Below are 15145 nucleotides of genomic sequence, written 5' to 3' on the forward strand. Positions count from 1 at the left end.
CCTGGCTGCTCAGTTTGATTCTTTCAGCTTTTGACACTTCCCTAGAAAGGACGGAAATAGTTTCTGATTTGAAAGATGATGCAGATGATACAGTGTATTCTCTAGTGAGCCATTCCATAGAGGTAGGGCACGGAAGGGAACTTACTGATTTAGAGGACTTTGAATTAAGTGAGGGCTGGAGTAAGGCCGAGAGAGAAACAATCTGGAAATTTATGGTCTCTCCCTTAGCTCTCCTACTTATTAGCTGTGGGATATTAGGGAACTTGTTTATTCTCCTTGTGTATGAATAAATGTCCAGTAACTGGCATTGTTATTAAGTGTAAATATTTCTTATTAAGTGTATTTATTTCTTCAACAAATACTTGTTAAATACCTACTTCGTACCAGACTTTGCGCTAGACACTGGGCATATAGTATTGAAGACAAATTTTCAGAGACTTTGTGATCTAGTGGGGTATGCAAACAAGTGATCAATATTTTACTATTATAGAGGAAGTATAGGGATCATATAAATGGGGAGGGGTGATCACCTTAAGAAAACGACTTAAGCTGAGACCTAAAGAATAGGAGTGAGCTTGGTGTGAGAACTCTGGTGGGGCCTGAAGGAGGAGTGGGAGCGCCCTTGGAGAGGGAATAGCATTGGTGCAGTTCAGAAATGAAAGGTTTACATGGCTGGAAGACAAAGTTCAAGAGGGCGTTCATAAGGGCGGGGAGTTATTCATGTCCAATGCAGAGGATCTTATAAGGCATTTTAAGTTTAAACGTGGTTGTTAAGGGTGATGGGAAGCCAGAGGAGGGTTTTACATAGTAGAGCGAAGTGACAAACTTTGGTTTTAAAAATGACGCTAATTGGAGAAAGGCAAGAGTGGATACAGGGAGATGGTCAAGCATGAGACAATGGTGACCAAAATTGGGATTGTGACTTTGGGGATGGAAAGAAGTATAAATATATAAAAGGTGTATAGGAAGAAGAGTCGACAGTACTTGGAGAGGATTAAATGTAGGGGGTGAAGAAGAGGAAGCTCAGAGTAGTATATGGGTTTTATGAAACAGACTCTGGCAGGCATTAGTTTTCCCATGTATAGATTGACTCTTTTGAGATCCATTTTTACCTGCCTCTCAAATAATTCCCCAGCGATAGCAGATCAATTGAAAAGGATCGTAATGCTCTCTGATTCAGGCTAATTATTTTGAAAAATGTCAATGGGAAAAGACTTTAGTAAATTAGCCATTTAAAAAAATATTCTACCATGTCCATTTGGCTCATAAGAGTGGCTGCATATATTACATGATATGGATGTGCTGTACTTTATTATTTACGTGTTTTCATTTTTTTCCTAGGTTTTTACCTCTATTAACAGTGAAGAACTGAGCTGGTGCTTTTATTTGTATCAAGTAGATTAATATGTGTGTGTGTGGACTTAGAGAGAGATAATTGAAGACATGGAAAAAGATGAGATTGCTCATAGAAAATAGGTAGTAAGAGAAAAGCCTAGCTTGGGATTGAACATTAGAAGATTGGATTGAGAATGAACAGCATGCAAGGAGGCTAAGAAGGAGAGACCAGTAGTTAGGAAGAAAATCTGGAGACTGGTCTTTGGAATCTAAAGGAAGGGCAGGTTTCAGGAGGTGAGAGGAGTCAACAATATCAAAGGTTGTTCGAAGATGTGCAGCATAATGAGTGAAAAGTACCCATTGGTTTTAGGAACTTAAAAGTCATTTCAGAATTTGGCAAAGCTGTTTATTGTGTGGTGGGAACCACAGTTTTAGTGATGTGAAAAGTAAAGCAATCAAATATTAGCTGTCAAAAATACAGAAAGTTGAACTTCGAAGAGGAGATGGGGTTGAGTGAGGATAGTTTTTGTTTGATTGTTTCTGTTTCTCTTTTTGTTTGTTTGTTTGTTTTTGTTTTTTTGGTATTTTTGAAGAGAGCTTTGCCATTGTTTAAGTTCTAATGGATCAGAGAAGAGTGGGAGTTTGGAGAGAGGAAAGAGTATGAAGTTCTGGAAGAGGCAGAGGCGAAGGGATACTTACTATGGATGAAAGATTTAGCCTCTGATAGGAAGGGGACATCCTTGTGTAGAGGTGGGTTTGTGGTGCTGGAAACCCAAATTCCCTTCTGATATTGGAGGCAAAGTCATCTGGTGAGAATGCAGTGGGAAGTGGGTGTCAGAGATTTGAAGATAGGGAAGAGAGGTTTGGATAGTCACAAAATGGAAGAGAGTATTGACCAGAGAAACACAGAAGGATGTCTGTGGTTAAGTGGCAGCCATTTAGCTTAGTGTGTGATTTTTTTTTCTCCAGCAGTGTTCAGTCATCTGAACCCCATCAACCCTTTGAGAATATATATTCCAACATATTTGTTGAATAATTATATAACACATAGGGGTGATGTTAAAAAAAAAATGCAGTTGCCATCTATATTTTATCAGTTTCTCATACTTAAATAAAAAGATAAAACTAAAATATACTAATGGAAGACATTTGCTATAGAGGTGTGTGGTACTTTAAGTAAGAAATGATTGAATGAAAGTATAATTGAGGAAAATCAGTTACAATACTGAGCTAATTAAATAGATTTAGCTATTAAAGAATGTATTTGTTGAACATATCGAAATAGAATTACTAGAGTTAGAAGAAGTATTAGTGGAACCTCCCATATACCCCAAGGTTGTCACCCAGTGGCATTCTTTAGCCAAATGGGTAATTAAGGATTAATTCCAGCTTATCTCATGTTTCTTTTGGGTCTTTCTTTTAGTGTCCTGCTATTAAGAAAGTATAAATAAGCTGATCACAAGCTAGTTACTTTCTGAATTTTTATCTGGTTGAATTCTCCAAAAATATTCAATGTGACCAAGATCCTTTGTATTGATCATTTCTTCTGAAATTTTGAAGAATTATCTAGCAGATAGTTAAATCGTTTTTGGACCACTGTCATGTTTTAACTACAACTTGCAGAGGGTGGGGGCAACACTTAAGGTTGAAATAATCATCTGGGTTCTTTAACGAATAATCATCGTGGTAACTTTTTTAAAGTAAAATTATTACTAACTATTGGTTAGCATTCCAGCTTCTCAATTTTGACTATAAAGGTCAGGAATTGGTTTGCTACAGAGATAGTAGTTAGATTTGGAAAGTAGGTTTGATAATCAAAGTAATTTAGTAGAGATAAAAGTACAGGGAGAATTATGGATCAACTTTAGGGACTGAGTAACTTTAACACAGTTGAACTTTGCTTCTAGTAAATTTGTTAGTTAAACTATGTAAAGGCTAAGACTTCAGAGCATTTTAGAACTGCCTTGTAAAAAGATGTAGAGGATTTTAGGCAAGTAGTAATGATCGCTTTCGTGGACACTGGTGCTTTTCAGATTAGAGGTAATGATGAAGTTTCTCAGTTGTGTTTAAAACCTGAGAAGCTTTTCATTGTACCAAACCTGTCTGCTACAATCTAAGTTGACTATCTCATATTTGCATGTTGTTTAATTAGGCTAATTCCTTACCACCTCTGGAAAAAGTTTTATTGTTGGTAATTTAGTCACACAACCTTAGCATATGATGAGTAGAAAGCACATTCTTTTTGATTTAGATAAACTGAGTTTTTAAGCCAGAAACAATTATCATTAAGACACATGCAAGTCAGGTTTTAAACTGGGTTTCTGAAGAAACTTTACTTCTCACTTATTATTTTGTGTGAAGAAGCTACATGTGAAAGGTAAATTACATAAAATTAATGTTGAAATATTTTTTCTTCTTTTCAGATCACTTTAAAGAAAAATTCCACCAGAGAAAATGCTAAAATAGGAGTTACGGATACATGTGATTTGCTGGATGAAATACAAGCAGTTAATTTTTGTAACGCAGGGAGAAAGCCCAAATTGCCAGATTACATGTGTAAATCATTGCGTTACTGCTTTAGTCATTGTCTCTATTTAGCAATGACAAGACTAGAAGAAGTAAACAAAGAAGTGAACATGCATTCTTCAGTGCGTTATCTTGGCTACTTAGCTAGAATCAATTTACTGGTTGCTGTATGCTTAGGTCTTTATGTAAGATGGGAAAAAACAGCAAATTCCTTAATTTTGGTAATCTTCATTCTTGGTCTTTTTGTTCTTGGAATTGCCAGCATACTCTATTATTATTTTTCAATGGAAGCAGCAAGTTTAAGTCTCTCCAATCTTTGGTTTGGATTCTTGCTTGGACTCCTATGCTTTCTTGATAATTCATTCTTTAAAAATGATGTGAAAGAAGAATCAACCAAATATTTGCTTCTAACTTCCATAGTATTAAGGATATTATGCACTTTGGTGGAGAGAATTTCTGGTTATGTCCATCATCGACCCACTTTACTAACTACAGTTGAATTTCTGGAACTTGTTGGATTTGCCATTGCCAGCACAACTATGTTGGTGGAGAAGTCTCTGAGTATAATTTTACTTGTTGTAGCTTTGGCCATGCTGATTATTGACCTCAGAATGAAATCTTTCTTAGCCATTCCAAACTTAGTTATTTTTGTAGTCTTATTGTTTTTCTCCTCATTGGAGACACCCCAAAATCCAATTGCTTTTGCATGTTTTTTTATTTGTCTGATAACTGATCCTTTCCTTGATATTTATTTTAGTGGACTTTCAGTGACTGAGAGGTGGAAACCCTTTTTGTACCGTGGAAGAATTTGCAGAAGACTTTCTGTCATTTTTGCTGGAATGATTGAATTTACATTTTTTATTCTTTCAGCATTTAAACTTAGAGACACTCATCTCTGGTATTTTGTAATACCAGGCTTTTCCATTTTTGGAATTTTCTGGATGATTTGCCATATTATTTTTCTTTTAACTCTTTGGGGATTCCATACCAAATTAAATGACTGCCATAAAGTATATTTTACCCACAGAGTAGATAACAATAGCCTTGATAGAATCATGGCATCCAAAGGGATGCGCCATTTTTGCTTAATTTCAGAACAGTTAGTTTTTTTTAGTCTTCTTGCAACAGCGATTTTGGGAGCGGTTTCCTGGCAGGTAAGCGTACAGTTTTATTATGTTAGTGCCTGTGATGTATGATTAAATGTTTGTTTCAAGTTTAAATGATTGGAATTGAAAAGTCAAGTTCCTTATTTCAAAAGGAGATTATTTTTTGTTGCTTATTTAATTTTGTTTAAGGGATTGAAGTACTGAATGAATATTGATAGGATAATTTAGTTTGATCTTTAGCAAAGCAGTACTAAAATATTAGTAATACTCAACATGTGATGTACGTCCCACCTTCTGGTTGTTCATTAATGAAGCAATCATAGATTAAAGATTCTTACAGAATATTGACATTTGAAGAGTGCTTAGAAATTGTACTTTAATCCTTTCATTTTACACACGAAGAAACTGAAAGCCAGAGAAGACATCCCAGAGTCACTTGTAATAGCCAGAACCAGATCACCTAGCTTCTGTCTAGTCCACTTGTCTCACTACAGTACATTTCTTTTATATAGCCATTTCTCTAAACATTTTATATAAAAGATGCTTGGATACATAATAGCATTTCAAGTACCTAATTACAGATAAGAGACTCTCCTAAGAAAGAAAAAATGAATAAGAAATGTCTCTGTTTTTGAGACAGTCTAATGGGAGGGGGACTAGGCAGGCATATAAACAAAGAATTATTACAGTGTTACAAATACTCTAACTTGAGTACATCAAATTGAGATGTAGGACCTAAAGGAATGTCAACTGAGCTTGGTGCAATTCTCTGCTTTGCACCAGTTAATTGCTGCAGAATGATTTCTAGGTGTATTTGAAGGGTGATGTGGAGACTTGCCTAGGTGTGGTGCTAGAGCAGGGAGCCTGTGAGGGAGTCAACCAAATGATGAAAACATTGTGAGTGTTGCCTCACTTTACTTGCCAGTGCTAAGGACTGTCAGAATGATGATGATGGAGAAGGTGGGAAACTAACAAAAGTTCTTTCTCTTCTCCTTAGGTCCTTTCCCAGTCCTACTTTTTCCTTTACAAATTAGCCTCATTCATGCTTGACACCTTTCCAAATCAACAAATCCTATTAACCAATTATTTTCTAAGTCAACAAATTATTCTTGTTTTTTTATACCAGTGGTCTTCAAATATAGTATGGATACCACTGGAGGTACACAAAAGCTTTCCAAGGAGTATGTCAGCGTGTTTCTAATGATGTTGAGTATCTATAAATGTGTGTCTTAGTCATCCATTTATCTCAGTTATTGAAGATATCTATTCAAACCTTTTGCCCATTAAATTGGGTTATTTGTCATCTTATGATTGAATTTTAAGTGTTCTTTTTATGTTGTAGATACAAGCCTTTTATGAGATATATGATTTGGAAATGTTTTCTCCCAATCTTATCATTTTCTCTCAGCAATACCTTTTGAAAAGTATAAGTTTTTAATTTTATGAAGGCCAGTTTATCAAATTTTTTATATGAACTGTGTTTTTAGTATCATATCTAAGAAATCTTCACTCAACCCTAGGTCACAAAGATTTTTATCTTATAGTAGTTTTCTTCTAATAGTTTTATTGTTTTAGCTTTTACATTTAGGAGTATGATCTCTTTTGAGTTGATTTTTGTTTATGACATGAGGTAAGGGTCTATTTTTTTAAAATATGGCTTTCTAATTGTTCCAGCACCATTTGTTGAAAAGGTTATCCTCTCCCCTGTTGAATTGCCTTGGCGCCTTTGTCTAGAATCAGTTAAATATAAATGTCAGACTTAATTTCTGAGTTCTCTTTTTTCTTCCATTGATCCATGTCCTTATGCTAGTACTGTGCTGTCTCGAGATATCTAATTTCCCATGAAATTTCTTTTTTGACCTATAAATTGTTTAAAAGTTTATTGCGTGATATAATTGAGGGATTTCCCATATTTCTCTTTCTGTTACTGATTTATAATTTAATTCCATGTGATTAGAAAACATAGTTTAAATTATTTTAGTCTTTTATTCAGACTTGTTTTGTGGCCCGGCATGTGTTTTATTCTGGAGAATACATCATGTTCATTTGAAAAGAATGAGTATTCATTGTTGTTGGATAAAGTGTTCTATAAATATCAGCCAGGTCAAGTTGGTTGTTGGTGGTGTTCATGTATCTATATCCTTGCTGATTTTCTGTCTAATTCTGCCAATACTGAGAGGGTTGTTAAAAATCTCCATTATAATTGCTAAATTGTGTATTTCTTCTTTCAATCTTGTCATTTTCTTGCCTCATGTTTTCGATCTCCATTCATAAGTGTATATACATCTTTAATTATTATACCTTAATATAAGTGATCTTTTTTAATAATTGTGATAAACAGCATAGTTGAGTAGTTACAACAGACACATAATGGCCTACAAAGCCTAAAATACTACCTGACCCTTTTCAGAAAGAGTTCGCCAACTCCCATTCTAGGCCAGTGCTTCTCAAACTTTAATATACATAGGAATTGTATGGGGATCTTGTTAAAATTCTGGAGATTGGAATTAAGTGATTTTGGGGGAGAACCTGAAACTCTGCATTTCTAAAAATCTTAAAGGTGATGCAGAAACTCCTGATCAGAAGTATACCCATTGAATAGCAAAGTATTAATTTAACTGTTCAAGATTAACATGAATCTACTTGAGTTTTGTCTGCATTCCCCAACTAGTCACCATTTGGTAACTGCTTCCTATAGGTGTTGTATCTTTGAGGCAATTAAATTTTTTAAGTTTAATTTTATTTGTACAAGTTCCAACCCTTTGGACTGATGAAAATATCAGAAAATAATATAGCAAAAGGCAAAACCTTAGAAGCTTTTTTAGGCCAGGGCTATTTGGGGCATAATATCATCACTGTTAATCCAAGTAACTTCTAAGGGCTATCTCAAATTCTTTAAATTATATTTTAACTTTTTTTTAAATTAAACTGTTTTTGCTTAATCATTCCAAAATGATATTGATACTGATTAGTTTCTTAGTATAATCTAAGCCCATTTTTTCACATTTCTGTGAGCGTAATACTCAAGTGCTAAATTGATTTTTTCCATTAAAGTATCCTTCAGTGGATTTCCACTGGAAAAACTTCTACTAATTGGATGGGGCAGACCCAATGTGGCAGAAAAAAAAATGACCTAAAAGAAGCCTTTTAAGTAGACCAGTTTAGTCAGTCATAGATAGATTCAGTGCAAGTTAGAGATAGATTGAAATCAAGAAACTAGGAGCAAAAGATAAGGACCTAGACTAAGGTGATAGGGAAATAATTTCTGTACTAAGAACAAGACTAAGAATTATCAAGGGGAAAACTGATAGATCTTGAGAAGTAAAATATAAAGAGAAATAAATTGATGAAATATAGAGTTGAAGAATGTTCTGACATGGTGGATAGTCTAAAAATGTTAAAAAAAAGATGTTAAGAGATTGAAGGGATCGGATGGGAATGTAGGATGGTGGGTTTTATTGAGTTCATGACTTAGTGGGCATTTTTTTTTTTTAAGTATATTTTAGGAAGTCAGATGTATTCATTTTACTACCAGAGAAGTAAAGCCAAACAAAAACATGAGATAATCTGTCTCATAGAGCACAATTGTATCTTAGAACTTAATTTCCCCAAATAGGCTTAGTCACTTTTTCTCATTTAAAATTTTTTTGCATGTCAGTAGTTTTGGGTTTTTTGTTTTACTTAATAACATGATTTTTTTAATTAAGGAAAAATTTGCATACAGTAATGTTCACCCTTTTTAGTGTACAATTCTGCCATTTGACAAACCACTTAGCTGTGTGACCACCACTACTACAATCAAAATATAGAACAGTTTCATCGCTTCCCAAAATTGCCTCTTGCCCCTTTGTAGTTAGTCCCTCTTCTAAATTAGTATTTGGCAACCACTTACCTGTTTTCTATCCTCAGACACTTTTCTTTTCCAGAATGTCATATACATGAAATCATATAGTATATAGTTTTTTTAACTTAGCATAATTCATACGAGATTCATCTATATTGTTGTGTATATCAGTTTATTCTTTTGTATTGCTGAGCAGTATGGTTGTATGGATGTCTCACAGTTCGTTCAGTCATTACTCAACGGAAGGACATTGAAATTATTTAGTTTTTGATGGTCATAAATAATGCTGCTGTAAATATTCATAGATATTCATTTTACTTGTTGTGGGATTGCTGGGTCATATGGTAAACATATGAATTATATGTTTAACTTCATAGGAAACTGCCAAACTGTTTTCCAGCGTGGCTGTATCATTTTGCATTCTTTCCAGCAGTATATGGGAGTTCTAGTTGCTCCACATACTTACCAGTGTTTGGTACTGTCTGTCTGTTTTTTAACCCTTCCAATTGGTATGTAGTGGTAACTCATTGTGGTTTTATTTCTGTTACCCTAGTGACTAATGATTTTAAGTATCTTTTCATGTGCCAACTCACCACCCACATGTCTTCTTTGGTGAAGTACCTATTCAGATCTCTTGGAAGTTTTTAAAATTGGATTGTTTGTTTTCTCAATATTGAGTTCTTCATCATTTCTAGCTATAAGATCTTTTATCAGGTCTATAACTTGCAAATATTTTCTCCCAGAGTATGGCTTGTTTTTTCATTCTTGTTTTTTTTGAAAAGTGGAAATATTTAATTTTGCTATAGTCTAATTCATTGATTTTTTTATGAATCATCTTTTAATGTTGTATGTAAGAAATCCTTACCAGACATCATTTGAGTAAAATATTCAACCCACCCCACATGTATATCTTGTTTTTTATTAGTTTTACTGTGTTTAATAACATTTTTGGAACGAGTCAGTGGTATTTACATTAAAAAGCTGGGATTTTACCATTAATTTTTGTTGTGTTTTGTTCACAATCTTATTCCAATTTTAAAATGCAACATTACAGCTTTTGTTTCCTGCAGTTTGAATTATGTTCATGAACTGTGCTATTTTTCCCTTTATACTTTTTCCTTAAATGAGTCATTGAGAAAGACACAATACTACAGCATTTTGTGGTACTTTTTTTGTTTTTGTTTTTTTTTGTTATAGTTAACATACAGAATTAGTTTCAGGTATAAAACATAGTGATTCATCATTTATATTCCTTACAATATGATCACTATAAGTCTAGTAACCATCTGTCACAGTACAAAATTATTATGATAATATTGACTATTTTCTTATGCTGCACATTACATCTCCATAACTTTTAAATATATATATAACCGGAGGTTTGTACTTCATATTCTCTTTCATCTTTTTTCATTTATCCCCCATCATCTTCCCCTCTGGCAGCCATGTTTGTTCTCTCTGAGTCTGTCCTTGTTTTGTTTTATTTGTTCATTTGTTTTATTATTTAGATTACACACATAAGTGAAATCACATGATATTTGTCATTTTCCGTCTGACTTATTTCACTTAGCATAATACACTCTAGGTTCATCTATGTTGTCACAAATGGCAAGATTTCATTATTTTTTATGGCTGAGTATTATTCCATTGTATATATACACCACACGTTCTTTACCCATTTATCTATTGATAGACACTTAGGTTGCTTCTCTATCTTGGCTATTCTAAATAATGCTGCAGTGAACACAGGGTGCGAATATATTTTTGAATTAGTGTTCGTTTTCTTCAGATAAATACCTAGAGTAGATGTCATGGATGATGTCGTAATTCTGTTTTTAAGTTTTGAGAAACTTCTGTACTATTTTCCATAGTGGTTACACCAATTTACAGTCCCCCCAACAGTTTCTGAGGGTTCCCCTTTCTTCACATCTTTGCCAACATTTATTTGTTGACCTTTTGATAATAGCCATTCTGATAGGTGTCAAGTAATATCTCATTGTGGTTTTGATTTGCATTTCCCTGATAATTAATGATGTTCAACACCTTTTCATATGTCTGTTGGCCATTTGTATGTATTCTTTGGTCCTCTGACCAATTTTTAATTGAATTGTTCATTTTTTTTTTTATGTTAAGTTCTATGAGTACTTTATCTATTTTGGATAGTAAACCTTTTTCACACATATCATTTGCAAATCTCTTCTCCCATTCAGTAGGTTATCGTTACATTTTGTTGATGGCTTCCTTAACTGTGCAAAGTTTTTTAGTTTGATGTATTCCCATTTGTTTACTTTGACTTCTGTTACCCTTGCTTGAGGAGAGACATCAAGAAATATATTGCTAAGACTGATATGAAAGAGTTTATTACATATGTTTTCTTCTAGGAATTTTATGCTTTCAGGTCTTACATTTAAGTCTTTAATCTATTTTGAGTTTATTTTTGTATGCAATGTAAGAAATTGATCCAGCTTTATATTTTTTGCATGCATCTGCCCAGTTTTGCCAACACCATTTATTGAAGAGACTGACTTTTCTAATTATATATTTCTGCTTTTTTTGTTTTATATTATTTGGCCATGTATGTGTGGTTGGTTTCTGGGTTTTCTGTTCTGTTCCATTGATGTACGTATCTGTTTTTTGTGGCTGTACCATACTGTTTTATAGTATAGGTTTAAGTCAGGGAGCATGATACCTCCAGCTTTGTTCTTTCTCAAGATTGCTTTGGGATCTTTTGTAGCTCCATATAAATTTTATAATCATTTGTTCATTTAATCTGAAGAGTGCTTGGGTAGTATGGACATTTTAACAATATTCTTCCAATCCACAAGAGTGGTATATCCTTCCATTTGTTTGTGTTATCTTCATTTTCTTTCTTCATTGTCTTGTAGTTTTGCCATTTCGGTTGAATTTATGCCTAGTTTTTTTTTTTTTTGGATGTAATTATAAATGGAATTGTTTTCTTAATTTCTCTGATAATTCATTATTAGTGTATAAAAATGCCACTTACTGATTCCTGTATATTAATTTTATATACTGCAACATTTTTGAATTCATTTATTCTGATAACTTTTTGGTGGAGTCTTTTGGGTTTTCTACATACAATATCATGTAGCCTGAGAATAATGACAGTTTTACCTCTTCCTTTCCAATTTGGATGCTCTTTATTTCCTTTTCTTGTCTGATTGTTGTGGCCAGCACTTACAGTAGTATTTTGAATAAAAGTGGGAGTTTTATTCTTGATCTTAAGGGAAAAGATTTTAACTTTTCACCATTTAGTTGATGCTAGCTGTGAGTTTGTCATGTATGGCCTGTATCGCGTTGAGATATGTTACCTCTATTTCCAATTTCTTGGGAGTTTTAATCATAAATGGGTGTTGAATTTTTTCAGATACTTTTTCTGCATCTACTGAAATGATCATATGATTTTTATTCTTTCTTTTGTTAATGTGCTGTATTACATTGATTGATATGTAGATATTGAATTATTCTTGCACTCCTGGAATAAATACCATTTGGTCATGATGTATGATCTTTTTAATGTGTTGTTGAATTTGATTTGCTAATATTTGAAAATTTTTACATCTATATGCATTAGGGAAATTGGCCTGTAATTTTTTTTTTTTTTTTTTAGCTTTTGGTACCAGGTAATGCTGGCCTGGTAGAATGAGTTTGTAAGTGTTCCTTTCTCTTCAGTTTTCATGAATATTTTGAGGATAGGTATTAATTTTTCTTTTTTTTAAATAATTGGTAGAATTCACCCGTGAAGCCTGTCTGGTCCTGGACTTTTGTTTGTCGGAACTTTTTTGATTACTGATTCAGTTTTGTTATTCGTGTTCGTCTGCTCAGATTTTCTTTCTTTCTGATTCCAAGTTAGAAGATTATATGTTCCTAGTAATTTTTCTGTTTCTTATAGGTTGTTCAGTTTGTTGGCATGTAGTTATTCATAGTTTTCACTTATGATCCTTTGTATTTCTATGGTGTTGGTTGTAACTTCTCTTTAATTTTGGATTTTATTTATTTGGGTCTTTTTTTCATGATGAATCTAGCTAAATTTTATAAATTTTGATCTTTTCTATTTTTTTTTAGTCTCTATTTCATTTATCCCCACTCTGATCTTAATATTTAATTTACCTCCTTCAACTAACAGGGCTTTGTTAGTTTTTTTTCTAATTCCTTTTGGTAGAAGGTTAGATTGTTTGAGCTATTTCTCATTTCTTGAGGTAGGCCTGTATTGCTAGGAATTTCCTTTTCAGAACTGCCTTTTCTGTGTTCCATAGCTTTTGGATCATTGTATTTCTATTTTCATTTGTTTCAAGATATTTTTTTGATTTTTCTCCTTAATCCCTTGATTATTTATTAGCATGTTGTTCAGCTTCCACGTGTTTGTGCTTTTTTTCCAGTTTTTCTCTCAATTGATTACTAGTTTCAAATGTGCTCTGTCCTGGGAAATGTTCTAAGTGCACTTGAAAAGAATCTGTATTGTGCTGTTTTGGCTGGAATGTTCTGTAAGTACCTATTAAGTCTATCTGGTCTAACATGTCATGTAAGACCACTGTTTCTTTGTTGATTTTCTGTCTGCATGATCTATCCATTGATGTAAGTGGAGTGTTAAAGTCCCCTAGTATTATTGTTGTACTGTTAGTCTCTTTATTCTCGCTAATATTTGCTTTATGTACCTAGGTGTTTCTGTGGTGGGTGCATTGATGCTTACAAGTGTTATAGTTTGATCTCTTTATCATTATGTAATGCTTTTCTTTCTCTTACAGTCTTTGTTTTAATGTTTATTTTGACTGATATAAATATTGCTACCCTAGCTTTATTTTTGTTTCCATTGGCATGTATTATCTTTTCCATCCCTTCACTGTCACTGCGTATGTCTTTTGAACTGAAGTGAGTCTTGCATAGAAAACATATGCATTGGTCTTGTTTTTTTCGTTTTTGTTTGTTTGTTTGTTTACATCAATTCAGCCACCCTAAATCTTTTGATTGGATCATTTAACCACTTACATTTAAAGTAATTTTCAATAGATACGTACTTATTGCCATTTTATTATTATCAGGTTATTTTTGAAGTTCTCTGTTCTTTTTTCTCTTGCTCTATTCTTTTATGCATTGATGACTTTCTTTAGTGATATGTTTTAACTTGTATTTATTTTTTATGTACCTATTACAGGTTTTTAGTTTGCAGTTACCATGAGATTCATATATAACAGTCTGTTTTTATATCAGTCTATTTTAAGTTGATGGTCACTTAAGTTTAAATGCATTTTAAAAGCACTACGTTTTTATTCGCCCCCCCACATGTTTGTTTTTGATATCATAGTTTACATCTTGCGTGTGTATGTGTGTATCCGTAAATTTATTTTGATGATACCCATGATCTTAGTAGGTTTTTTTAACCTTCATACTAGCTTTATAATTGGTTGATCTAACTAAATGTTTGCCTTTATCAGTGAGTTTTTTTCCCAGTGTATTTTTTAGCTTTGTAATTTTCCAATTAAAGAAGTTTTTTTTTTTTTTTTTTTTAACAATTCTATTATTGTTGGTTTAGTTGTGATGAATTCCTTTAGCTTTTTCTTGTCTGGGAAACTATCTTTCCTTCAATTCTGAATGATAACTGTGCTGGATAGAGTATTCCTGGTCGTAGTTTTTTGTTTTTTGTTTTTTTGGTTTTTTTTTTTCATTTCATCATTTTGAATATATCACGTCATTCCCTTTTGGCCTACAAAGTTTCTCCTGAAAACTCAACTAATAATAATATGAGGTTCCCTTGTATGTAACCTTTTCTCTTGCTACTCTTAAGATTCTAGCTTTATATTTAACATTTAGTATTTTAATTATGACGTGTCTTGGTGTGGGCTTCTTTGGGTACATCTTGTTTTGGACTCTCTATACTTCCTGAACTTGGATATCTTTTTACTTCAGATTATGAAAGTTTTCAGACATTATTCCTTCAAATAAGTTTTCTGTCCCTTTCTCACTCTCTTCTCTGTTGGGACCCCTCCAATACAAATATCGGTATGCTTGATGTTGTCCAAAATAGTCCCTTAAACTATCCTTATTAAAATTTTTTCTGTTTCATTTCGGTGATTTCCACTACCTTGTTTTCCATATCACTGATTTGTTTTCCCACATCATCTCCCCTGTTTTTGATTTCCTCCAGTGTATTTTTTCTGTCAGTTATTTTTCAGTTCTGAATTTTTATTCAGTATTTTCCTTTTTTGTTGACGTTCTTATTGAGTTCATCCATTCTTCTCCTAACTTCCTTGAGCAGCTTTATAACCATTGTTTTGAACTTTGTTAGATTGCTTGTCTTCATTTTGTTTAGTTCTTTTGG

At 33.1% G+C, this 15145-nt stretch overlaps 1 protein-coding gene across 3 annotated transcripts in view; it reads left to right on the plus strand.

The window, feature by feature from the left end:
• Window positions 1-15145, plus strand: part of TMEM168 (transmembrane protein 168) — a 42363-nt gene that overhangs the window by 939 nt on the left and 26279 nt on the right. For all 3 annotated transcript variants that reach the window (XM_039860833.1, XM_039860834.1, XM_039860832.1), the window contains exon 2: window positions 3759-5015. In XM_039860833.1, the coding sequence (XP_039716767.1) occupies window positions 3888-5015 (1128 nt within the window). In that variant the 5' untranslated portion in view covers window positions 3759-3887. The remainder of the gene's footprint in view (window positions 1-3758; window positions 5016-15145) is intronic.

This window comes from Pteropus medius, unplaced genomic scaffold (assembly GCF_902729225.1).
Source record: "Pteropus medius unplaced genomic scaffold, Ma_sr-lr_union100, whole genome shotgun sequence".
In the NCBI taxonomy this organism is placed as follows: Eukaryota; Metazoa; Chordata; class Mammalia; order Chiroptera; family Pteropodidae; genus Pteropus; species Pteropus medius.